Source organism: Xenopus laevis, chromosome 8L (genome assembly GCF_017654675.1).
Source record: "Xenopus laevis strain J_2021 chromosome 8L, Xenopus_laevis_v10.1, whole genome shotgun sequence".
In the NCBI taxonomy this organism is placed as follows: domain Eukaryota; kingdom Metazoa; phylum Chordata; class Amphibia; order Anura; family Pipidae; genus Xenopus; species Xenopus laevis.
Genome location: NC_054385.1, coordinates 82643974 through 82669601, shown reverse-complemented (window position 1 = coordinate 82669601; position 25628 = coordinate 82643974). Strand labels below are relative to the sequence as shown.

Sequence of the window (25628 nt, the reverse complement as noted above, 5' to 3'; positions counted from 1 at the left end):
CAACTTTTTCTCCATGGTGAGTTGATTTTCAGGTGTTACAGTATCAGGTGCTTATTTACGTAACCTCCATCTATATGGCATTTATATGAGCTTAAATAATGAAGATTTGGAGAATCCAACTAATAGGAAAATGGTAAATATAAAATAAAGGTGATTGTTTTAAAAAATTAACATTGGAGTACAAAATGATTATAATAATCACTGTTGTGGATATTTGTACGTGTGTATGTTTCTGACCAAATTTTATTCAAACAACTTTGGATAAACAAAAAGTTGGCACTAAATATACTAGGTGAGATAGGTGAATTATTTCAGCAATGTCTTGGTATAGATATTTAATATTTTATTTTACACAACATAACAACACAGAAGTTGTTGTTCTGTACAGCATTTGCCTAAAAATAAAGGCAACACCATTGTCACTCAAAAATAAATACAGTCTGGTCATTTAAAAAATATTATTTTACTAATTTTTCCATAATTGGGTTTTTCATATTTTTGTATGTTGTAAGCTTGATGGAAAGGCTTTTTTTGTGAATTCAGTCTTATTTCTGCTGATGCAGAACCAGGAAGCCAGTCCTATAAGAAGGGAAGGCACTGGTGCTGTTTTGTGACTTTTTTCCCATTATCACTATCTCTTTAAATCTTGTTCTGTTTTTACATTATTTTCACCATTAAAGATCAAACAAAAAGAAGCAATGTCTGGCTTGTAAATTACCCAATGCATATAGAAACCATCAATGAAAACGAGAAGACTGGAGCTGCAACTTTCAATTTCTGTTAGGGTTGGGGCTCTGAATTATTGGTATTACTCCTTTTTAAAAGCAAAGGAGCGTATCACACAGTGCTTTCCAATATCCACTCAGAGCTTGCTTTACCACTGTCCATGTCTGAATTGTCTGACTGAAAAAGTATTCCATTCATTGACATGCTCCTTTTGGACCACAGTCCACTAGTGTTGTATGCGTTGACATAGCAGTGGTATTCCATTACTTCACCATTAAAAGAGTACCTTCTTTTTGCCCTTGATATTTCTGCCGGTAAAGTAAGAAACTTGCTTGGCTTTGATTGTGCTCGTTTATATACTGGTGCTTCTTTGATGGATCCATAGGGGCAAGTGGATAATCGGAGTGCTGTTGAATTATTTCTATTTGTATTTTGGGACTCAATATTTAAAACTGTATCTGTTTGTGAATCCACAGGCTTTAATGCAGTTTTTCTTTTCTGCTTCAGTGATGCAGATGTGTTTGCAGTCCAAGTGTGAGACAAGGCAGAGGTAGTTGAGGGAACATCTTGGCTTGGGCAAGTCTCTGAGGCCTGCGTCCCACTTTCAGCAGTCACTTTACAACACTGCGAGCTTTCCTCGTGTCCTACAACCTGCTTGGAGACAGACGACGGCACAGAAGAACTACAACTTTGATTCTGAGATCCATTTGTTTGTGAATAGACATTGCTGACTTTTGCAGCTTTATGGTTTCCATTTCCATTACAAACTCTATATCTGATCATCAGGATTATGATGAAAACAAGAACAGATGCCACAATAATTCCACCTATTATAATTATCATAGTACCGCCCAGAAACTGGGACTGCATAAAATGGCAACGAACATAATCTTGTTCCGTTGTAAACTGTATACATCCCACAACTCTTGTGGCAGTGAGAGACGTGATGCCATCATCATAGATTGCCAGGACACACAGGTCATACACGGTTCCAGCAGCCAAGTTATTGACACGGAATGTCTTGCTTGTTGGTGGTATCATTCTGAGAAAACACAAAAAAGTTTGTTACAACTGCAGTCGCAATAAAATATTTTCTTAAACTCTATTAAATTATATAACTAGAATAAAAGTTGGTTTTAACTTTAAAGGGATACTGTCATGGGAAGAAAAAAAATTTTTTCAAAATGAATCAGTTAATAGAGCTACTCCAGCAGAATTCTGCACTGAAATCCATTTCTCAAAAGAGCAAACAGATTTTTTTATATTCAATTTTGAAATCTGACATGGGACTAGACATTTTGTCAATTTCCCAGCTGCCCCAAGTCATGTGACTTGTGCTCTGATAAACTTCAATCACTCTTTACTGCTGTACTGCAAGTTGAAGTGATATCACCCCCCTCCCTTCCCCCCCAGCAGCCCAACAAAAGAACAATGGGAAGGTAACCAGATAGCAGCTCCCTAACACAAGATAACAGCTGCCTGGTAGATCTAAGAACAACACTCAATAGTAAAACCCATGTCTCACTGAGACACATTCAGAAGGAAAAACAGCAGCCTGCCAGAAAGCATTTCTCTCCTAAAGTGCAGGCACAAGTCACATGACCAGGGGCAGCTGGGAAATTGACAAAATGTCTAGCCCCATGTCAGATTTCAAAATTGAATATGAAAAAATCTGTTTGCTCTTTTGAGAAATGGATTTCAGTGCAGAAGTCTGCTGGAGTAGCACTGATGACAGTATCCCTTTAAAGAAAACACATCAGCAACTTTCCAAAAAACAAAATAAATAAAAGAGGATAATACTAAGCAGTAATGTAGTCAAAGCTTTTCTTATTACCCAATTAACCCATTGTGCCCAATCACCAGCTAGCTTTGACTGACACAGAATGAATAACGACAATGTCAGATTGCTGTCTAGAGGTTACTGGTATATGACAATTTTGCCCATTTTGACACATAATCCCATATAAACCAATAAAACATGTTTTAGTAATTTCATTTTCTCTCATTTCTTTCATTAATAGCACACAAATTTAAAATTAAAATACTTGGCAAGGGATGATAATGCAATATTTTATATATCTCAAGTTCTAGGAATATTTAAGAGATGTTGAGCAATATGTGTTGCTGTGCTACAATGTGCTGCACCGTTCATATCAACAATGTTCTTTTCGTTTTTACATTCATTTTCAGGAATGGAAAAAATTAAACACTTTCTTCTTTTTTAGGCACTTGGAATCAGTTAGGTTTCACTTGATGTTCTAATTAAATTGCTTGATAGTGCAGAACTCCTGATAAGATTTACTGGTACATAGAATCATTTGCGACAGATTGGTTTTTGAAAAGTGTGACTGTTACAGTAGGTGACTTCTAAATAAATTCACTTAACAAATACAACACCTCTATGCAGTTTTACATCCTGGAAAAAGAAGAAAAACAGCATTGCAGTGCTTCAATTACTATGTGCTAAAAAAGGAAAGTAGACCTTATTAAAAGCTATGCAATCCTTTTTTATGCTGAATTATGTTTAGCATTGGGGCTAATAATAGCTTTGTGGTGTAAGGATATTAACAAACATGATGGCTTTGGCTTACTGCAGGCTGCGCCTTTATATTTCAATTATTAACCATTTGTGACTGTACATTTCTCCAATTATAACAGTCAACATACCCTTATAGCTTTTTGTAAGAGAATTATAACATTGTCAGAAGCTTAGGGGAGATCTTAAGGAAGGAATTTGCCAGAGAACAATACTGTTGTATGTACTGATTTCCCTGCATGTAAAACTCCAGTTTTTTCTGATTTTTGCCCGAAAAACCACAAAATCTTCAGATTATTGCACGAAACCCAGTGCAGATCGAAAAATCTTTGGGTATTCTCCCATTGACTTATATGCAACCTTGGCAGGTCCCACTAAAAATTCCGATTTTTTTGCCAAAAAAAACACAAATGTTTTGGGTTTTTGGCATTTGGAGTTTAGTAAATAACCCCCTTAATGTGCTAATTCATTAAGTTTTGATAAATTGGAAAAATCTTGAACTGCCAGGATTCTTTAGTTTGATAATTGATACATTTGCCCATAAGGTAAAAATAACATTTTGCAGTTGAGATTAGTGACGAGAGAAATTTTTGCAAGTTATGCTGCTAGACTGCTAGAATGGATAAAAAAAAATTGTCGCCCATAGAATTCAATGCATTTTGGCGGATTTTCAGTAAAGCAAAATCATCACTAGTTGATATTTAAAGGGATACTTTTTCCTACAAAGAGGCAATAATACAATGAAAAACATACCCAGTCCGTGATTTTAGCAATTCAGAAAACTATAAATAGTATAATTATACATATTTTACATAATCACTATTCGATAAAAAACTGATAAAAAAATAGCATGCCAATTTGATTATGCATACCAATGATGGGGAGTTACCCTGATATGCTCTATTAATCTTTGTAAAAGAGCATCAAACAACAAACCCCCTGAAAGACTTAAAACCACTGCAGATGGGGCCTTAATGATTTAAATTAGTAGAAAATCTAGTACTAGAAAATATATATATCTATAGTGAAAAGGCATCTGTTTTCATGTCCCCATTGATTCCGGAACTTCAGTGATAGAAATCAAGAGAGAGGGACCTTGTCAAGTTTAATCTGGACCAAAAGGATCAGTAGATTGTGTTCTTCACTTTTTAGCAGGTTATCAATCAACTCAAAAATGAGAAATGCACATAGAATAAGATATTTTGTGAAAGTATAGTTATGATACAAAAACTCAACAGCCTTTTAATGTACAATAACATCTCATGAGATTCCTGTTTCACTGTTCTTTTAAAAGTATGACCTATCCTATGAATGGAAAATAAACATTATTTGTTTAGCATACACATTTAGGGGCAGATTTACATATGGTCAAATATCGAGGGTTAATTAACCCTCGATATTCAACTGCCGAATGTAAATCCTTCGACTTCGAATATCGAAGACGAAGGATTTACCGCAAATAGTTCGATCGAACGAAAAATCGTTCAATCGAGCGATTATTCTTTGACCAAAAAATTGCTAGGAAGCCTATGGGGACCTTTCCCATAGGCTAACATTGCACCTCAGTAGGTTTCAGGTGGCGAAGTAGGGGGTCAAAGTTTTTTTTAAAGAGACAGTACTTCGATTATCGAATGGTCGAACGATTTTTAGTTCGAATCGTTTGATTCAAAGTCGTAGTCGAAGGTCGAAGTAGCCAATTTGATGGTCGAAGTAGCCAAAAAAAACATTCGAAATTCGAAGTTTTTTTTATTTTATTCCTTCACTCGAGCAAAGTAAATGGGCCCCTTAGGGTCTTTATTAATAACATGCTCTACTATAGTGTTCATTCATTAAGCGTGACCATCGTTATGGTTGCAAAACCACAGTAATTGAGCGACCTAGCCTCAAGGCCTACCTGCATCTATAGCTGCTCCTTGGACTTTCACATTTTGCCAAGAAGGGTCAATGTGCCCAGCCATTCTCTTCAGGAGAATCAAATGCAATGCACCTATTGTTGAAGGGGAACCCTAGAGCTACTGACACCTAGAATGGCTTGTGTAAATGAATGCACACTACTTGCACCTAAAGAATAAGGTGCAGATGTAGTTTTCAAATCACATGTGCAATTACATACATTTTAATGCATCAGCTGAAATTGAGCCAGATGCATGAACACCTTGCGGCTGTTATCACACTGGACTTGTGGGGAAGATATGCTGCATTGTGGGTAAAAAATGGCAACATACTTCAGAATGTGCACTTTACATACTGCACTTGCTCTCAAAATTAAGCCTTTTTAACTGCAGATGACCAAAATCTACAGCAAATCAAATATTGTCATCATACAGAAAGCTGGATGACTGACCATTTTGACTTTTGGATTAATCATCTGCCCCTTTGTTTCTGCCATGTATTACTATGCTAGGTTTCCTAAACCAAGTGTTCTAGTCGATCATTTTTGGAATGAGATTTTCTAATGCATCAAAACAGCCAGAAAAATTTCGACTTTAGTAAGGGTTTAGAAAAATGATAATTAAAATAAAGAAACAAGAACAAAAGACGTACTGTAGTGCATTAACCGGATACACAAGAGACAAAAAGGAAAGGAACAGATTTAGGATAAGATAAGGAACCAGGAACAAGGATTGTAATAACCAGAATGCAGAATGGAACTAAAAGGAATTCAAAAGAGAACTGTAACCCTCAGGAACAAGGCAATACAGATCTCAAATATGTGATGATATTACAGGGTTTTAGGGAAAGGGTTGCCCCAGGAATCAATGTTAACATGAATAAGACCTATAATAAGTGAGAATGGATTTTTACAGTTACTTTTAAATAGGCACCTGCTGTTGTGAAATGTCTATCATGAACTGTCTGTACCTGATACTCAAGGCAAAACTGCAGTAGCTGATCAAAATCTACAAGAACAGGCAGATGTACTCCAGGGAAAAACATGTCAACCCAGAACCAGCAGCCAATACAAGGCAGGCACTAGTTCAAAACCAATTAAGGGCATCCACCAATGGGTGTGACAAACAAAGAGGTAAGCTCCTTAAAGGAAAACTATACCCCCAAAACAATGTAGGTCTCTATTAAAAGATACTGAGTAAAACAGCTCATGTGTAAAACCCTGCTTCATGTAAATGAACCATTATCATAATAATATACTTTTTAGTAGTATGTGCCATTGGGTAATCATAAATAGAAAATTGCCATTTTAAAAAATAAGGGCCGCCCCCTGAGATCGTAAGATTCACTGTGCATACATACAAACCACATGTAAGGTCACATGAGCCAATTAACAGACAAAGTTCTGCCTTTTGCTTCAACACTTCTTCCTGTTACAGTTAGAGTTGTAGTATTTCTGGTCAGGTGATCTCTGAGGCAGCACAGATAGAGTCACGAAATGGTGGTTCAAGGCAAGAGATGTAAAAGGGCAATATTTATGTAAATATATATTCCAGTTTGGTAAGATTCTTTAATATGTCATTCAATTTGATATAAACTATCTGTTGCTTAAGTATTCATTTTGGGGGTATAGTTTTCCTTTAAGTACACCAAGGGAAATAGTATCAGTTTCTAAATGATTTAGTCTCTTTTGAACTTCCACTTAACTCTTATATTAATCAATTGTGTGTCACACACAATACAAAGGATTTGCACCACTGTTTACTTTTTACTGTTTATACAATAATGAAATAATTTGGGGGTTGTTTCACTATTCCCTTTTCTTCAGTTTTTGTTTTGATTGCTTTTTTGCTTGCTTAATTTTCCTCCTTGATTTAGATCATACTGTAACAATGAGTAAAGTCATATAGGGATATTAAAGACAATTAATTTGTTTACATGCTTATATGTTTCACTATTCCCTTTTCTTCAGTTTTTGTTTTGATTGCTTTTTTGCTTGCTTAATTTTCCTCCTTGATTTAGATCATACTGTAACAATGAGTAAAGTCATATAGGGATATTAAAGACAATTAATTTGTTTACATGCTTATATTTCTAGCGTTAATTCGACAAGAAAAGCAAAGTTACGCTAGCGATGCCTAATCTGCATACGGCGCCAAGTTAAAGCACAATGGACATATATGTAGCAGCAAATACATTACTCTACACAAGCCTGGGAAAGCTTCATAAAATAAAATAGAGGTGTTATTTTGCCCTATACATGTGCCCACTGTATAGTTTAGGTGCCATATGTTAGGAAATGTAGGGGGGAAGGAGGGTACCCCCCAAAAAAATTATGATCTTTTTCAGCCTATCACCCTTAAAAAAGTAAAAGCTTTTTTTGGGACTTAGAAAAAATGTAAACTTTTTTTGAAGCAAGCCCTATCTACTCTATTGCACTTCACCTGGTCTGAGGTGGTGAAGGCAAGTCTGGCGCAAGTGGTAGCGTTCAGTAAAATGCATGAGTTCGTGAATTAGCGTAGTTATGTGCCTTTGCCATAGCACAACTTCGCCTGGCGTAAGGGTGTGAAGTAGCGCTAGAGTAGGTCCACTTCACTAGAGAATTTACGCCAGCACCCATAAATTGGTGAAGTAACCAAATGACGTCACACTGGCGAATTTGCGCTAGCATTAGCCGCTTCCCGTTTTAGTGAATTTGCCCCTAAATGTCACTACAAAGTCGCACAGGATGTATAAGACCAAAGTATCTAAAATAGAATAACAGGTAGTTGGGTTATTTAAGGAAAACATTTTAAACCCATATTAAAGGGTAGTTCATGCTATACTGATCAGCCAATCAGCAGTTTGGCAGTCAGAAAAATAGAATAAAATAGAAAGTGAATTGTAAACGGTCTGAATTAAAAGATATCCAAATAAATAAGAGTAAAAATAAGATTAAAGCCTTAGTTAATCAGATTTTTGGATGTGCCTCTGGCACTAACAGTAACAGTCATCTGAAAGAGAGATGCAGAATAAGACAGCTAATAATTCAAAAAAACTAGAAAAGATTGAGGTCTCTAAATACTAAGGGGCATATTTATCAAGGGTCGAATTTCTAAAAACTCTCAACTCCTGAAGTTCGAAAAAAAAATTAAATTTATTTAAAAATCTATTTTTTTTTTAAACCGGGTGAATAGGATTGAGCTGCAAATTCAAATCAAATTCGAGGGTTTTCACCCCAAATATTTGGAATTTATTTTTCTCAAAAGTAGGAGGCCCCTATAGGGATTTGAATTCTTAAAGGGACAGTACATGATAAATTTCAAAATTATAATTTCAAATTTTTTTAAATTCAAATTTAGTTTGGACTATTCCCTAGTCGAATTACACTAAAATAAACTCAAAATTTGAATTTTCACTTCGACCCTTGATAAATCTTCCCTTAAAAGTGTATTTAAAGGTGAATATCTACTTTAAATACTTTAACAAAATAATAAAATGTAAGTATTGATATTGTTTGTTTTCTTTACAATGTGAAAATAGTGGTAAAAAAAGAAGTCACAAACTAATGCCAAGTGTAAACTATTTGGTAAAAATATGCACCAATATTTTATCTCTAGCACAGGGTTCTCAAAATGGAGGGTTGGCAGGTCAGATATTTGCACAACAGCAATATAGTACTGAGATGTTCAGTGTATAGTAACCCATTCTTACCTGTAAACAAGTGAGTCGTCATATGTACCATTATACTGTATCTGAAACATACGTATTCCAGGTATATTCCTTTGAAAGTTAAACTTGATGAGAACAGTGGAAGAGGTTGCTTCTGCCACCACTACTTTCTTATCCTGGGTAATTTTTGTGTCCCCATTGCTACTACTAGCATTAGAACCAGATTTTGTAGAAGTAGAAATGTCTGAAGAGCCTGGATCTGGCTCTTGAATATGGTTTGTACTATTAACTAAGTGAGGAAGCTTGATAATGTGAAGGACAGAAGTCTTTGTTGTTTCTCCAGCAGGATTAGAAGCAATACAGGAAAATGAACCTGTATCCTTAACAGTTGTTATGAGAATGTCAAGAGTTCCATTGTCATAAACAAGAATTCGGGTTCCATTAGAGATAAGTTTCCCTTCAGGAGAAATCCAGTGGATTGCAGGTTCGGGGTCTCCAAGAGATTTGCACCTCAAAGTTGCTCTTTGTCCCTCAAGAACTCTGAGCTCTTGTGTATATCTAGTAATTAGTGGAGGCTCACACAAAAATTCTTCTTCGGTTATAGACCAGAAGTATCGTCCAGATAAAAGTGGAGGTGAAGCACACGTTTCTAGATCATCTTCTCTTGAAAGACGCCTCAGCCATAATAATTCACAATTGCAATGCAAAGGGTTCCCCCCAAAACTTAATGCAAATGTGGAGGAACTTATTATTCCTGAGGTTGCTAACACTTGGGCTCGCTGAAAGAGAGGATCAGGTGGTAGCTTTTGTAGTTTGTTTGATGTCACATCTAATCTATTAAGTTTATGAAGATGTGAGAATGTTCCTTTTGGGATATGTTCTATCATGTTGTGATCCAGACTAAGCGTATGCAAGCTAACCATTTTTTCCACTGCATCCCAAGGAATAGTTTCAAGATTATTGTAAGACAGGTCAAGTTCTTCAAGAGCTAAAACATCATCAAATGCTGTAGAGGAAATTAATGTTAGTTGGTTGTTATTAAGTATCAAATGGTGGAGATTTAAAAGACCACTGAACATGTCATTGGCGACTCTACTCAGTCGATTACTGTTCAAATGCAAAGCTCTCAAATTGCGCAAGTCAGAAAATGCATGAGGTGTAATGTAACTTATTGTATTCCTTGACAGAGTTAGGTCCACTAAACTTGTCATATTAGCAAAATCTTTCCTTTTGATGCTTGTAACAAAATTATCCGCCAGTCGTAATTCCACAGTCTTTCTGTTAATATTTGGAGGGACAAATAACAGTCCTTTCTTGTCACAAAGGGTTGCAAGATTTGGAGATAAATTCTGACAGGCACAACGCTTTGGACAGATCTCTGCTCTTACTGCCATGCCAATGAACAGCAGATAACAAAACAGTTTTTCCATGGTAAATTAACTTGAAAAGCCTAGGGAAAAAAGAAATAAAGAAAACATTTTACATGTGTTATAAAACAAATGTATTTCTGTATAACCACATTTATTACCAAATTAAAATGAATGCAGTGCATATACTTATACTGTATACACTCTTTTTTGTTTAGGTACACTAGTTATTTTCAAATGCTAAGGTAGACCTAACAAAGATGTTATAGATTTCATAGTTATCAGTGAACAGAGAAGGAAAAACATTTTCAATAAATGTGGTTGATTAGAAGACTTTTGTTTATGACTTATATAGTACATCTATACCCTTCAGTCAATCTGTACTGCAGGCAGGTAACAACATAGCATCCCTGTAACACCTCTGCTAAAGGATTCAGCTGCCTGAACTGATAGAAACTCCATGAATTCTCTACCACTGCTCCACTGTGAGCTAATAGTATGTGCTGGTCCTGAATTTTAGTGAATGGGTAAACAGGAAAAACTGCATAAACTGCCTCCCATTATATATACACACAGTATGCTCCTATAATGGTACGTTGACTTCAATTATTCCATACCCTAAATGCATTATACAGTGATGAGCAGGTATAGTAGCAGCCAAAATACATTCAATGCAGTGACAGACAATGGGAACTTTAGCCACAAATACATTAAAAAATATTTTTCCATCTGACTGTTGCTCATTGATAAAAAAAAAAAAAAAGGTTAGGGACCCAAGCCCATACCCTTCCAAAAAGCAGGTTACGTGAAGCCTTTTGAAAATTTCAGAATTGTGCAGATCAAAACAAATTCAGAAATTGTTTGCATTTGTAAACATGCCCCATGCTCCACCTAGTGGTAGGTATGAAAATAGCACCCAAGCAGGAAACCCCAAGTTGTGTTTTGTATATTGCAAATAGCATTGAGTAGGAGAAAAAATAGCTTATCACAATGACAAATCTGTCTTTGGCTTGAAGTATCCATTTGGCAAGCCCTACTAATGTATCCATGTTACAATAGTGGTGAAGAAAATTCTCACCTGCTTTTCTAAAACAGAAAAAGAAAGATCGGTACTTAAGGCCGTGACCTGTGGCCTCAGGGATATTTTTTTGTTTCTGAGCTGCACTATAATGAGAATCTGAATTAATTGCTAATCAGTCTTGTATTGTAACTTTGTAACTTTTAATTTCTATATAAAGAGTATATTGTGAGCAGAACAGAGCATGTTTTGAATTAGTGAAAAAGGATATGGGGAGCTACTGTGGACAACTTCAGAGACACAGATTTTCCTTGCTAAAGGGCTGTGGGCCTGTGGCTGCCGTCACTGGTACAGAACCACAAAACATAAAATGTAGCGTGTCTATGCTACTTATTTGTTAAGCTTTAGTTCTCCTTTAACAATAGCTGTCTCTACCAATGTATGGCTACCAGCAGGCCAAATCAAAGGGATGCCTATGCATGTATGTATGTATGTATATTTTTATTTGTAAAGCGCTCCTTGAGGGCAAAGCACTGTACAACAAAACAATAAATTAATAGTAAGAAACAAGGGGTCATTGGAATAAAAAGTAACAATAAATGCATTATTAGAATACAATTCACATAAATATAAAATATAATTACAATGCAGATGCTCAGTGTCAAGGAAACAAGAGGCTAGAGGACCCTACCCCGTAGGGCTTACAGTCTAAATGACTCTGCCTATGCAGAGTTTCCAGCTATTTTCTAATTGTGCCAGAAGAGTAGTTTAAAGTTTAAACAAAATAGTTATGATTCGGCAATGGGGTCTAAAAATGAAAGTACACACATTTTTAAATAATCTACAGAATCAGAATTTTAACAAATATTGTAGAATTATTAAAAAAATCACCTGTTAAGCACATTTTAACGATCACAGAATTTTGTGTTAGTGTTATTGGTTCTACTTGCATATGTACAGATTATTTCAAAATGAAGCATACAAAAAGTAAGTTTCGAAGGACCTAAAACAACTTCATAACACAATCAGATGCAGACGTACTCAAGCTGCTAGAGGCTCGATCGTTTTTAATTTCCTGTTATTAGTTCTCTGATTATGTTGTATTACAATATTAAATTATTATTTCCCCATTCTTTACTTAGTTTATACATGTATGAAATTATTATTGGCTAAACTTACAGATTCTGCTTTGTACATTTTTTTTGTTTCATAAACACTAGTCACAAACTTTTTTCATGCAACCCTCGGGGGAACATTTTGTCACCTAAGAATTGTATCACTCTGTGGGAGAGGGACAAAACTCTAGACATGTGCAGAGCCGGATTAAGACTAAACAGGGCCCTAGGCAAGGTAGTGCTAGTGGGCCCCCTCACCTCGAACCACCTAAAGTTACAGTTGTAAAAGAAGCACTGCTATGCTAGTGCATACTTCCCAACATTTTGGAAATAGAAAGAGGGATAAAAAAGTTTTTTTGACCATGCCCATTTTTCTGGCCACACCCCCTAATTACCATTTTCATTTTACAAAATTTGGCAGGTTATGAAAGTTTGAAAATATTTCTGTGGTTTTTTTTTTAGTTATTACAGTTTTGCACAGTCCCACTCCCAGAGACCTTTTACAAATTACTTTGCCCCCAAATAATTTTTTGTAGGGTTTTTTTTGTAGTTTTTTGGGTTTTTTGTAGTTTTCTTTTTGTATTTTTTTGTAGTTTCTTTGTTTTTTTTGTAGTTTATTTGTTTTTTTGTTTTTTTTCTCAGGTCTGTCTGCCCCCTCCCTGCAACAGTTCAACAGTCCCACACACTGCCCCAGCAGCCCCCAGACCCTTTTCAATTTTACCCCCAGATCACTTTCAAATGGCTACAGAACAGCCTGCCAGCTTGGCCTGACTGCCCCTCCTCCCCCCTAACAAGCCAGTCAGACAGTCCCACTCTTCAAAAATATTATATAACAATTTCAAAAAAAATGTCAGCCTGCAGCAGGCACTGCCACACACTTGCTGCACAGACCGACCAGGCACAGAAAAATAAATAGGCCGCAAGGGAAAACACAGATTTAGAGAGGAGCTCCTAACAACATAAAGTTTAAGCGCCAACTGCAACTCTCCCTGCGCACACCCAGCCTTTTATTGCCTTTGGCGATGCTCCCCCAGTGATACAATGGTGTAGTACGCCACAACATCATTGTCCGTGCTGCGACGATCATACGCCGCATATGAGCAATACTTAGAGGGCTGCAAGTTGCACGTCCCTGTTGTATATATATTGCTAGTTTATCTGTATGTCTATAAGAGGGACAGGCAATTGCCCACCACACAGTCTCTCTGTTGTTGTCTCTAGTCTGTCCCTATTTCACACCTATTTATCACCTCCCCGGGCTCAGCAAATTCCCTGTTGCCTTAATTCTAACTCTGTCTCTCTTCCCCCTTGTCTCCTAGTTGCATTAATTTCTCATCTGCCTGTCTTTTTCATTACATATCACTTCATCTATTTACTCCCATCTTACCCTCGCCACCATCTTCCTTTTATAAATTCCGGATGTGACCACCATAGGTATTTCGTCACCACAGGAAAGTCACTTGACAGATCCCACCCCCAAGTTGCATCCTGAAATCCTATGGGTCCAGAGAGCTGCTCATTATATCCTTCTGCCATTGGTTCACTGGTCCGTGAGCCCAACCGCAGTAGCTACAGGTATTTGCCGGTCCGTGAGGGGGTAGAGTATAAGGCAAAAGTAAAGGCGATTGGTCAGCGGCTGGGTTTCTTGGAGATAGGATGCTGAGAAGAGTGAAAAGTTAAGACGTAATGTCCAGACAGTTCGAATCCCTGAGACCCGGTGCTACTGTCAGAGGGCAGAAGACATCTCTGCGATGTCACATCACCACGCTGCGACATTAGGGGGGCCTAAAACCCAGTGATTTTTTTTCCTGTTATCCAGGCCCCGGCCCCTAGAGCTAGGCAGGCCCTAGGCAGGTGCCTAGGATGCCTAGCGGGTAAACCAGCCCTGGATATGTGTGATAATGTGAAGCAGCGCCAATAACTGTGTTCTGTCACGTATCCTCCATATATCCCTCTAAAATGCGGCACTATATGTTGATACATACCTGTTACTAGACCCAAAGGCCCATCAACATTTTCATTTTAGTGGTTTTGGAGGTTTTTGAAACCACAAAAAAACTTGTTTTAACTAAAAGCACAAATGCCAAATAATTGATTAAAACAAAAAGCACAAATGAATAAACATGCAGAATGAATCCAAATGCTATTACAAAAACCTTGAGCCATTTCATGCAAATACATACAACAAAAACCTCTAAAAGCTTGAAATAAAGAAAGATTTTACAATTGGAAAAACAAATCCCATTGACAACTATATGGCCTTGACATCTTTTAGATGGCAAAGGTTTGCGCTTAAAAAATTCAAAATTTCTTTACTAAATTATAACTATAAATCCAGATAAATATATTTAAAAGTAGGGATGCACCGAATCCAGGATTCGGTTCGGCCTTTTTCTGCAGGATTCTGATCCTTCTGCTCGGCCAAACCGAATCCGAATCCTAACTTGCATATGCAAATTAGGATTCGGAATAAAAAAAAATAGTGGATTCATTGCATCCCTATTTAAAAGTTCTTATTCATATGACTAGTGAAAAAAAATATTTTTTTTAAAAAAAGCTTGGCTTTTAGGATTAATATAAGACTGTGAATACTATATAAGAAGCAGATTCATTATCATAATAGCAAGATGTAGTACAACCGGCGTTCCCAAGGCTTAGACATTACACATGAAGATCATTACATTCTCGCATTAAATTATCCTAGATAAGCAATCTAGAAAATCCTGGCAGCAGAGGCTTTATCACTGCCGGTAAAAGAGGAGGAAGGGAACAGAGGTAAATGGCATATTATGTTTCTCTCTGAATTTTTTCGTATCAGGTCACCTTCCTTTTTTCTAAATGCATCACTTCTTGCCTTACAATTCATTGTAGCTTTACTACATAAATGTAGCAATTCTGCAGTATTGCACAGTACATAACAAATTAAGCTTTACTTCTTTGAATGTCACTGCATTGTATAAATACATCCAAAAAGTAGAGAATAGCCTTGGAAAAGACACATAAATCAAAGTGCAAGGTTGTCTATTTACAAGATATGCACTTCACGTAGTAAAATCCCTGAACTATTCCATAATTTATATCATCTTACTATAAGCAATACCGAACACCAAGAACAAAGAGGTTATGCGGTACAGTATATAAAAACAAGTTTTGTATGAAATCCAGCATATGCATCTTCATGGGCTGAACATCAGTCATATACCATATGAACTTAAACCTTTACACCTTAGGCAACATTCATGTCCAATTTGTGCATAATATGCTACTGAAGGTAGACAAATACAAATGATGCAGATTTATTATGGGCTTTAAAAGGCAGACTGAATCTTATGCTTAGAATACCAGCTGCAGTTAAATGAAAAACTGAAGAAGGACAAAACATGAAAGCAACAAAGCCAAAAATAGCTTAACAAAAAAAGTTAATCTAAAAACAACTGGACTTGCTGAGTAATCAATGAAGACGTTTCACTACTCATCCGATAATCCTATCACAACTACACAGAATCAACACCTCTGTGAGTTTCTTCAGATGTCACCTCTTTGAAGAGTTACAATCAGTGCCATTGTAAATGGATTAGTGGAACAGTTTATATGCCGAGAATTTCCCACACCAGTCAGTTGAACTGAAGAAGCTGCTGTGATGAGTAGTGAAACGTCTTCATTGATTACTCAGCAAGTCCAGTTGTTTTTAGATTGACCTATACTAGATATACTATGACCTGGATGAATGAAAATCTTCATAGTCATAAAACAAAGTTTACATTGTAATTTTTGAAAACAATTAACTTGCATTGATGCTACATAATTAACTCATGATAAAAAAAGTTGTTTTTTTCTTACTACAGATCTGGAACAGTCTCCTTGCTGTTTTCTCTGCTCTCCAGCATGTCAGACTAAAGTAGTGAGGCTTTCTCCTAAGCACGCCCAATATCCATTTTTATTTTAACGTATTAATGGTTATTTGCTATCAGAGCTTATCCAATGTTGACAGGTAGAGAGCTTTATATGAACGCATTGGCATTTAATATGTCAATAATTCTTTAAAAGTCAATTATTGTTTTTAGCAATGTTGCTTTCATATTAATATTACAGTGGCCATTTACGAAGAGCTGACAATATCCGCTACATCACTAATGGGTACATAACATAAGTGTTCATTTAACACTTGCATCTGGGGCCTTGCTGCACCTCTTGCCAAAGGTAGTCCTATCCTTACCAACTGCTATAATGCAGGTCATAAATACAGGGTTCCTTTTGCACCCTATGCCCACAAGCACTCCATAACTCACAAATTAGGCAATGGAATGGGCAGGAGGGGTTCTGCCTATGTGCCTCCCCCAGTCCATGCCTCATGAATACAGTGCTGTCTGCGCTTGTCTGCATGTTTCCTTGTACCCATTGAGACTGCAAGTACCCATGCCTCTGGATGCCTACTCAAATTGAGTGTCTGTCTTTGCACTTTCCTCTGTGCACAATAAATATCTTCACTCCAACAATTCACTCCACTTTGCGACAATTCAAAAATCACCTATAATGTTGACATGGCATTAAAGAGTGTCTAGAAAATGTATATATCACCTTAACTCAACCAAATGCACATTTGCATCAAAAACGATTAATATAATACTTGATGGCAAAATTACTGAAATCCATTTCTCAAAAGAGCAAACAGTTTTTTTATATTCAATTTTGAAATCTGACATGGGGCTAGACATTTTGTCAATTTCCCAGCTGCCCCCAGTCATGTGACTTGTGCCTGCACTTTAGGAGAGAAATACTTTCTGGCAGGCTGCTGTTTTTCCTTCTCAATGTAATTGAATGTTTCTCAGTGGTACATGGGTTTTTCCTATTGAGTGCTGTTCTTAGTTCTACCAGGCAGCTATTATCTTGTGTTAGGGAGCCGTTATCTGGTTACCTTCCCATTGTTCTTTTGTTTGGCTGCTGGGGGGAAAAAGGGAGGGGGTGATATCGCTCTAACTTGCAATACAGCAGTAAAGTGTGATTGAAGTTTATCAGAGCACAAGTCACATGACTTGGGGCAGCTGGGAAATTGACAGTATGTCTATCCCCATGTCAGATTTAAAAATTGAATATAAAAAAATCTTTCCTCTTTTGAGAAATGGATTTCAGTGCAGAATTCTGCTGGAGCAGAACTATTAACTGATTCATTTTGAAAAAATTTTTTTTTCCCATGACAGTATCCCTTTAAGGTTTCAACCCTATTTCCATTAAACTTATGAGTGACTCTGTCCCATTTCGATTTGCCGAAAAATATGCAAAACTGATGAAAAATGCGTGAAACTTATAGAAGTCAATAGGTGCAACTTTTTTCTCCCACTCCAAATGAATTCAATGGGTGTTTTTTCTTGCAGTGACTTTTTGTCGCTGTGAATTTTTGAATTTTTTAGTTAAAAAATTCAGAGATGGCAAAATGCAGAATTTTGAATCCATGACTGGCAAAAAAATTCACTCATCACTAGTTACAAAGTCTTAACAATCTGTTTCAGTGATATTACACTCTAAATACATTCTCAAACATACCAAGTTGTAATACAGAGCCGGGCCAGGCCGGCCAGGTGCCCTAGGCAACCTGGCCTGGCCTTTCCCGGCGCCAGCTGGGAATGCGCATGCTCGTGTGCACATGCGCGTATTGTCGATCATGTGCGCATACACATGCGCGAATTGATGTGCGCATGCGCAGAATTGCAAATAGACCACCACAATAGAACAAACTCAGGGAGAGAGGGGACCAGACATGGGGTAGGTGACAGAGAAGGTATGTGCCTGGTGCCCTACCCCAACTTTGCACCCTAGGCACGTGCCTACTCTGCCTACCCCTAGTTCTGGCCCTGTTGTAATACTCTTACAATCTATAAAGTATAAAATGCATTAAGGTATTTAATTTTAAATTTCACATAATACTGTATTTTCAGCCACCTCAATGTCATGAGAGGTCATCATGAAAAATGTGATTCAAATAGGAATTTGTAGTCATGCTTGCACAAAATTCTTAAATTTAAGTCAGCAGAAATATTTCTTGGGCACTATATCTTACAATTCAGCATAAAGGTTTAGTAGTTAATAAATTAAATTGTTTGGCATTTTGCCAATATTAAGGGGCAGCTTTATTAAAGGTTGAGGTGAATTTTTAAATGAGCAATATTTTTTTTAAACTGCAACATGTGCAACATTTTTTTTCAGCAAAATATTTTGCTCATCCCTATATCAGCATGAAAGACACAGAGCGTCAGTTCATATGATTGACGCTCTGAAAACTCTATTTAATTGAATTTTGGCTGTGGTAACTCAACTTTTTAGGATTATTGTATGAAAACCCAGACTTTTTTTAATTCTTCAGCGCAGATCATGATGTCAACAAACAACTTCAAGGACATCTGCCATTGACTTTGCAGCTTTAGGGTAAAAGAAATCTCTAAAAACGACAGTTTTCCCACTTAAAAATTTGACCAGAAAAATTGTGGTTTAATAAATGGTCCCTTAATGGTGTAAGTCTATGTTTCAGTCCTACAAAGAGGACCTTTCTCAAGATCTCAGAAAGAGAAGCACACCCTTAAAAATAAATCAAATGCCCCGGTGCCACTAATACATCCTGTAGTTAGTTGATATACAAAGTACAGCACTCTGCAGGTCGTTTCAACAACACCAGTGTGTTGTTTATTGGTTCACAAACCCTACATTTCTCTAAAGGAACAAACCAAACACTTAAAAAGCTCAATCAACGAGGTATCCAGAATACAGGGCAAAGATCATGTCATCCAGACATATGTGGTGTCCATAATATGATAAGCTTCCTTTATAGACAAGGTTTCCCTGACTGATGATCCATTAAAATACCCATGATATCAGCAAAGTGTATGTTTCTACCACAACAATTGCTTGCAGTTTTCTTTAGCCTTTCATAAATCAACTTGGATTTTTGCATAAATACCCATGCTGTACTGATTTTTTGTGTGTAATTGATTTTTAGGGTTGTGGCTATGCTATATGTTTTAATAAATATTATTTTTGAATTCAGGCTTGTTTGTCTTATCTTTGTATTTAAAACTGCTTTGATTACAAGTTGCTTCTTTACAGTATATTGCAATTGCTTTCCCCATGATATCTGTCTTTGTTTTATTATTGAGATTCTTCACATCTTAGATCCAATAACCAAGGGATCAGTGAAAGATTATGTAAGATACTTGCAATGTCAGCCAAGGAGAATCATGAGGTGATATGTATTCTGTATGAGAATGTTCAGCTTGGCAGCAATGTGTCAGTAATAAAATAGTTTTTACACTGAAGATTTCTGGAAGCATGAAATAAACATTAACACATCTATAGCTTTACAAAGTGAAATTATCCTAAGCAACAAAACTAGTTATACTGTATATTAATACAAAGCAAATACACACATATGTATGTATGTATGATTTCAGGTAACAAAGCATCCCAAAATAACAAAATGTGTGAATTTATCAAATTTCAGTAGATATTCCTTCATCTACTTTCATTTTATAGGCTAGTGAGTGACAAGGAAAATGGTAGCAAAAACCAAGGTCAAATTAAAAGTTCAGCAAAAAAAAATGCTGACATTATGGGGGTTATTTATTTATTTTATTTATTATTATTTATCGCATCTTTTTATTAAACCAAGCTCGACCAAACTTCTATCCATGATTTTCTTATTTGTCAATAAAAAAACAAGAACAATTCAGTGCGGGAAATGACTCGAGAAGATCGAGTGAACACTAGAATTATACACATTTTTGGGATTTGATGCCCGAATTACTCAATTTTTTCAGGTTATCGCTTGAAAACCCAGAATTTTTTGGATTTTTGGAATAAACCCAGCACAGATCACGATATTGACAGTTTTGAGGTGGCAGATTTTTGGATTCAGACTTTTTGCAGCTTTGGATTATAATAAATCTCAAAAAATTCAAGTTTTTTCCACAAAAAAAATGTTTTCCCCGAAAAAACATTGACCAGAAAAAAAATCAAAACTTAGTAAATACCCCCTATATGTATATTTTTCTGGAATGAAAAACACGTCACATGAAGATAATTGCAGATACTTGGGTCTGGCTAGAAAGAGTTTTCTATCAGGCAAATAGGCTATCACACTGTAATATGGAAAACTGAAACCTATTTCTGTCAAGCTATGAGAAGCAGCTACTAATCTTACTGTTTGATAAGCCCAAAGGCCAAGGCAAGCTAGGAATTTATAGTTAGCAACCAGAACACCTGTGGTGCTCTTCCAGTCGACAACAATGGCAAGCGCTATAAATAGCCCTCAACCCCTTTTTTATCTTTAAAAAAAAAACAGAAAAAGGAATTGAAATGTTAGTGCTCCATTGTGCCGATGTTAGATAAAAATACATAAATTGCTTTCAGTGTCAGGTTTGATCAGTTTGAATTGCCCTCACACAAGGAAGACTGTAACCATAACAGCTGAAATGCAAAAAAATGGCAAGTTAGAGAATATGGAAAAGGAGCAGAGAGTAACATTTAAGTTGCCTAAAAGTGTGGTGCCAAAGAACATGAAACCATTCCTTTATTGACGTGAATAGAAATCACCAGGACTGCACTGGCGATTTTGCCGCAATGCGCAAAATCGAAGACGTCACGTCAGATGCGACGGAAATAACGTAAGTAAATCAATTGTCGGATCATGTCGCAGCGTTGATGCGGCGCAACACGACTGTCGGATGCAGACAGCGGTGTCGTGTCGCATCAACAATGCAACACGATCCGACACTGGCATTACTTACCTTATTTCCGTCACATCCGACGTGACGTCTGCGATTTTGCACATTGTCGCAAAATCGCTGTGTAGTCCTGCCCTTAGAATTAGTAACCTGTAAAAGCTATTGTTTTTGTTTCCTATGACTTTCACTTGACTGGTACAGGAACAAATGTTTGTTAGACAATTTCAATGCATGTCTATGGAGTCTAGTTTTCAGGTACTTTGGCTACTTGATTTAGGCTGTACAAAAGTGTCTTGTGTACCATTTCCCCTTAGAGTGGAAAAAAATAGTTACTGAATTTGCTACTTACTTCCAAAAATGATATACAGTCCTCCAATTAAAACATTTGCTATGAGCCCAGAAAGCAATAGCTCTCTCAGATAGAATGCCTTACTCAAATAGCTTTATTATCCAGTCCAATTTTAGAGGAAGACATCTCTAGCACCATAAATTATTCCAGAATATTTTATCAGGGGAGAACCTTCAACCAGTTTAGTGTTAATCCCCAAACCAGGTCAATTTATCAAAATTATTTTAGTCATATTTCTTTTTTAAACTTAGATATAAAAATATTGTCAAAAATATTTGCAACAAGGTAAAATACCTTTCCGCAACATATAATTCATATGGACCAGGTTGTTTTTTTTTGGGTGGCAGGCATCATTTGTAAGGTGGTACATTTAATTAAACAAGCCAGAAGTCAGAAATTAAAATAATAGAAATTCTAGGCTGCCGTCCCTCCATTTCAACAAAGGCTTTCATGTTGGTTGGCTGGAAATACATTTATTTTCCACCCCCTTACTTAGCTATATTCAAGCTTAATTGTAATTGGATATCTGCAGTTATGACTCTCAGATATGACTCTGATTTATATGAAATGAGAGACCCACTAGGGCTGTACCCTATGTAGTGATGAGCTAATCTGTCCTGTTTGACTTCAGAAAATTTTTTGCAAAACTACATGAAAATTTGTGAAACACATTCTAGTTAATTGGTAACTAATTTTTGAAGCAACTTTTTATGAGCAAAATACATTTGAGTCTATGGGGTATATGGGTTTTTGCAGTGGATATTTGCATGGCAGAAATTTGTGGTTATTATTATTCACCAATGGCAAAAAGCTGAATTTCACCATGAACCCATACCTGCTGAAACATTTTGCTCTCACTACTCCTCTGCTGTTTTTATAAAAAATTGAATACTTAGGGGCAGATTTATCAAGAGTCGAAGTGAATTTGAGGGAATTTTCGAAGTAAAAATTTCGAAATTTGAAGTAATTTTTTGGATACTTTGACCATCGGATAGGATACTACGACTTCGATTTTACATAAAATTAGATTCAAAGTAAAAATAGTTTGAATATTTGACCATTCGATAATCTAAGTACTCTCTCTTTAAAAAAAACTTTGACTTCAATACTTCGCCAAATTAAACCTGCTGAAGTGCTATGTTAGTCTATGGGGACCTTCTACAACCATTTTCTAAGTCTTTACACATCGAAGTAAAATCGTTCGATCGTACGCTAAAATTGTACAATTTTACTTCGATCGCAGGATGTCCAAATTTGGGGAAAAGTACTTCGACTTCGATATTCGAAGTTGAAGTATTTAAATTCGATGGTCGAATTTCGAAATATTTTACACTTCGAAATTCGACCCTTGATAAATCTGCACTTTGTTTAATTTTGGCAAAACCCCTGACATCTCTGGACTATACACTCCCCAAGAACATTATAAATGTACCCTTGTGCTGATGATGTCTTTTGGTTTATCTCCAAATGGCAGATTTAAAAAAAATCAAGTTGGTGTTAGTTTCTCGATTAGAGAAAAACGATGCTATAGATAACAACCCGGGGGTCTTGTTAACAAAAGATCCTTATAAACTAGACTTGAACAAATCAATAGTAGGACTTAACTCAATTCAAATTATGTTGTTAATGCTACAAATAAAGTTATAGTGATATAAAACATCTTAAAATGGTTCAAAGGGCCATTGACTTCTATATGACCTTGACAGGTTTTAGCTGGAGTATTTTCAGATTGGGCTTTTAGCAGCTTCTGGGCATAATAAATCATGGAAAAAAAAAATGTTATTCCAAAAATTCAAGTTTTTAGCTAAACTACCCTTGAAAAACCCCCTTAGCCACTTTTGACAAAATTTGGAAACCAGGGTTATATTATAGTGGAATAGTAAGAGATAATTATCTTACTCTTCCCCCATATTCAATTATACAGGTATGGGATCCATTATCTGGAAACCAATTATCCAAAATGCTTTGAATTATGGAAAAGCCATCTCCCATAGGTTTCATTTTATCCTAATAATCCACATTTTTAAAAATAATAAAACAGTTCCTTGTACTTGATCCAAAGTTATAATTAATCCTTACTGGAAGCAGAACACGCCTATTGGGTTTATTTAATGTTTACATGATTTTCTAGTAGACTTAAGGTATAAAGATACAAATTATAGAAAGATAAATTATTTGGAAAACCTCAGGTGCCGAGCCTTCTGGATAACAGGTCCCATACCTGTATATTAAACTACAGTGAAAAATAATTTGTAATGAAAGCCAATGTTCTACTGGAGAGCACACACAGTGACCGCAGAATCTTTAGTCAATTGGTCAAAAAAACTACAATGAAAATTATCACTGCTGTATGACAATTCTTTATTTCAGCTAGTTCAAGGACCTACTATGAATGACTCTCTTTCGGACCTGGTAATAACTAATAATACTGAACTCATCTCTAACATTTGTGTGGGTGAGCACTTAGGGAATACTGATCATAACATGGTCTCCTTTGAGATTATGTTGCAGAAACAACTCTAACTCTAACTAAAACACTAAACTTTAGGTGCAAAATTTACCAGTATAAGGGCATCTCTGTGAAAAGCTTTTCACAGGGTTAAACACAGAAGAAAAATGGGACGTGTTAAAAATGCTGCTTAATGAATACCCTTGTAAGCAAGGAGCATCGTTGCAAAGTAAAACCTGTGTGGTTTGACAGAATTGTTGGTGTTGAGATTGGTTAGAAAAGATGTGCTTGCAAGTTATACTTTAAATGACTGTGTGTTGGGGGTTTCCTAAATTGAGAAGGATAGATGGGTTTTTGCAAATAAAGCAAATAAAGTATTTTCTTGAATAAAAAAGGGAATTAACTCAAGGGATGAAAACATAATTTTGCCTCTTTATAAGTCCCTAGTAAGGCCTCACCTTAAGTATGTGGTGCAGTTTTGGGCTTAAAAAGGATATAGTAAATGAGCTTGAGAGAGTGCAGACATGTTCAGCTAAACGGGTTAAGGGGATGGAGGATTTAAACTATGAGGGTAGATTTTGAAGGTTGGAGTTGTTTTCTCTAGAGAAAAGATGCCAGTGATGGAAAATTATTACTATTTATAAGTACATTAGAGGCATTATTGACCGCTAGTAGGAGATCTATTTTTCTGTAAAATGGATAATCGGACCAGAGGCCATTCTTTTAGACTCGAGGAAAAGAACTTTAACTTGAAGCAGTGTAGGTGGTTCTTCACAGTGAGGAAAGTGAGCTTGTGGAATGCACTGCCAAATAATGTTGTGAGGGTTGATTCTGTTCTGAACACCTTTAAGAGGGGCTTGGATAATTTCTTGGACAGGCATAATATCCAAGGCTATAGTGATCTAAAATCTACAATTAATATACAGTAGATATTGGTATATATAGCTTCAGTGAGTGTGTGCAGGTATGTACACTGGGTTTCGGAGGGGTTTAACTTGATAGACTTTGGTCTTTTTTCAACCCAACTTAACTATGTTACTATGCACTGTATGATCATGTTTACTGTTTTTTTGTTGTTTTCCTTTTCTTGTCCTTTTTCTCTATTTCTTTTTCTATGGATTCTCTTCTTTCTCAATATGAGACCCCAAATTTATTATACCGATCCATCAGCTACAACACTATATGGTTGTGGATTTTTTCTGGTATACAAAAACTACTTATAAAAATATAGGGGAAAAGAATTAAACATTATTTTTCTATTCACTATATAAAACAGCATAAAATAACCTAAATAAAAAAATACAGATATACAACTAGCAAATGTAACTGAGGATATCAGTTCTGTTCAATTACAGTTTGTTTTTAGAACAGAAGCTTATCTCCATTGAAGTTGACAATAGTGATGAAATGGCCTGCAGATCATAAAATGTCTACGGTAGTTTTATGCACAATGCTAGTGAAGAACACAATTCATCTGCTCTTACATTTCTGGCTTGCATGCTTTCCAATAATATAGAAATGATTAATTGTTAGCTGTGTGTATATCTATGAAGATATACATTTGTAGAAAATGTTTCCATTTAATTGGTAAAGCAATACAATATTCCTTGAGTTTATAGAGCATAATCCTGCAATAGTTACCTGGCAGACAAATATTTTTGGGCTCCATAGGTATATAAATTAGCAATTTATTAATTTTGCCTCATTTGCAACATGTTCAGAGCTTTATGGATAACAGTTTTCTGGTTAAGCAACCCTATACCGGTAATATTATTACAAAATGTTGACTAGCAGGGTCAAATATGAGACACTGTTT

At 36.1% G+C, this 25628-nt stretch overlaps 1 protein-coding gene across 1 annotated transcript in view; it reads right to left on the bottom strand.

Annotated features, from left to right (window-relative positions):
• Window positions 1–322: 322 nt before the first annotated feature.
• Window positions 323–25628, bottom strand: part of lrfn5.L (leucine rich repeat and fibronectin type III domain containing 5 L homeolog) — a 115965-nt gene continuing 90659 nt past the window's right edge. The window contains exons 3-4 of the mRNA XM_018241589.2: window positions 8846–10253; window positions 323–1768 (exon numbers count right to left, since the gene is read on the bottom strand). Coding sequence (XP_018097078.1) covers window positions 838–1768; window positions 8846–10233 — 2319 coding nt within the window. The 5' untranslated portion in view covers window positions 10234–10253 and the 3' untranslated portion in view covers window positions 323–837. The remainder of the gene's footprint in view (window positions 1769–8845; window positions 10254–25628) is intronic.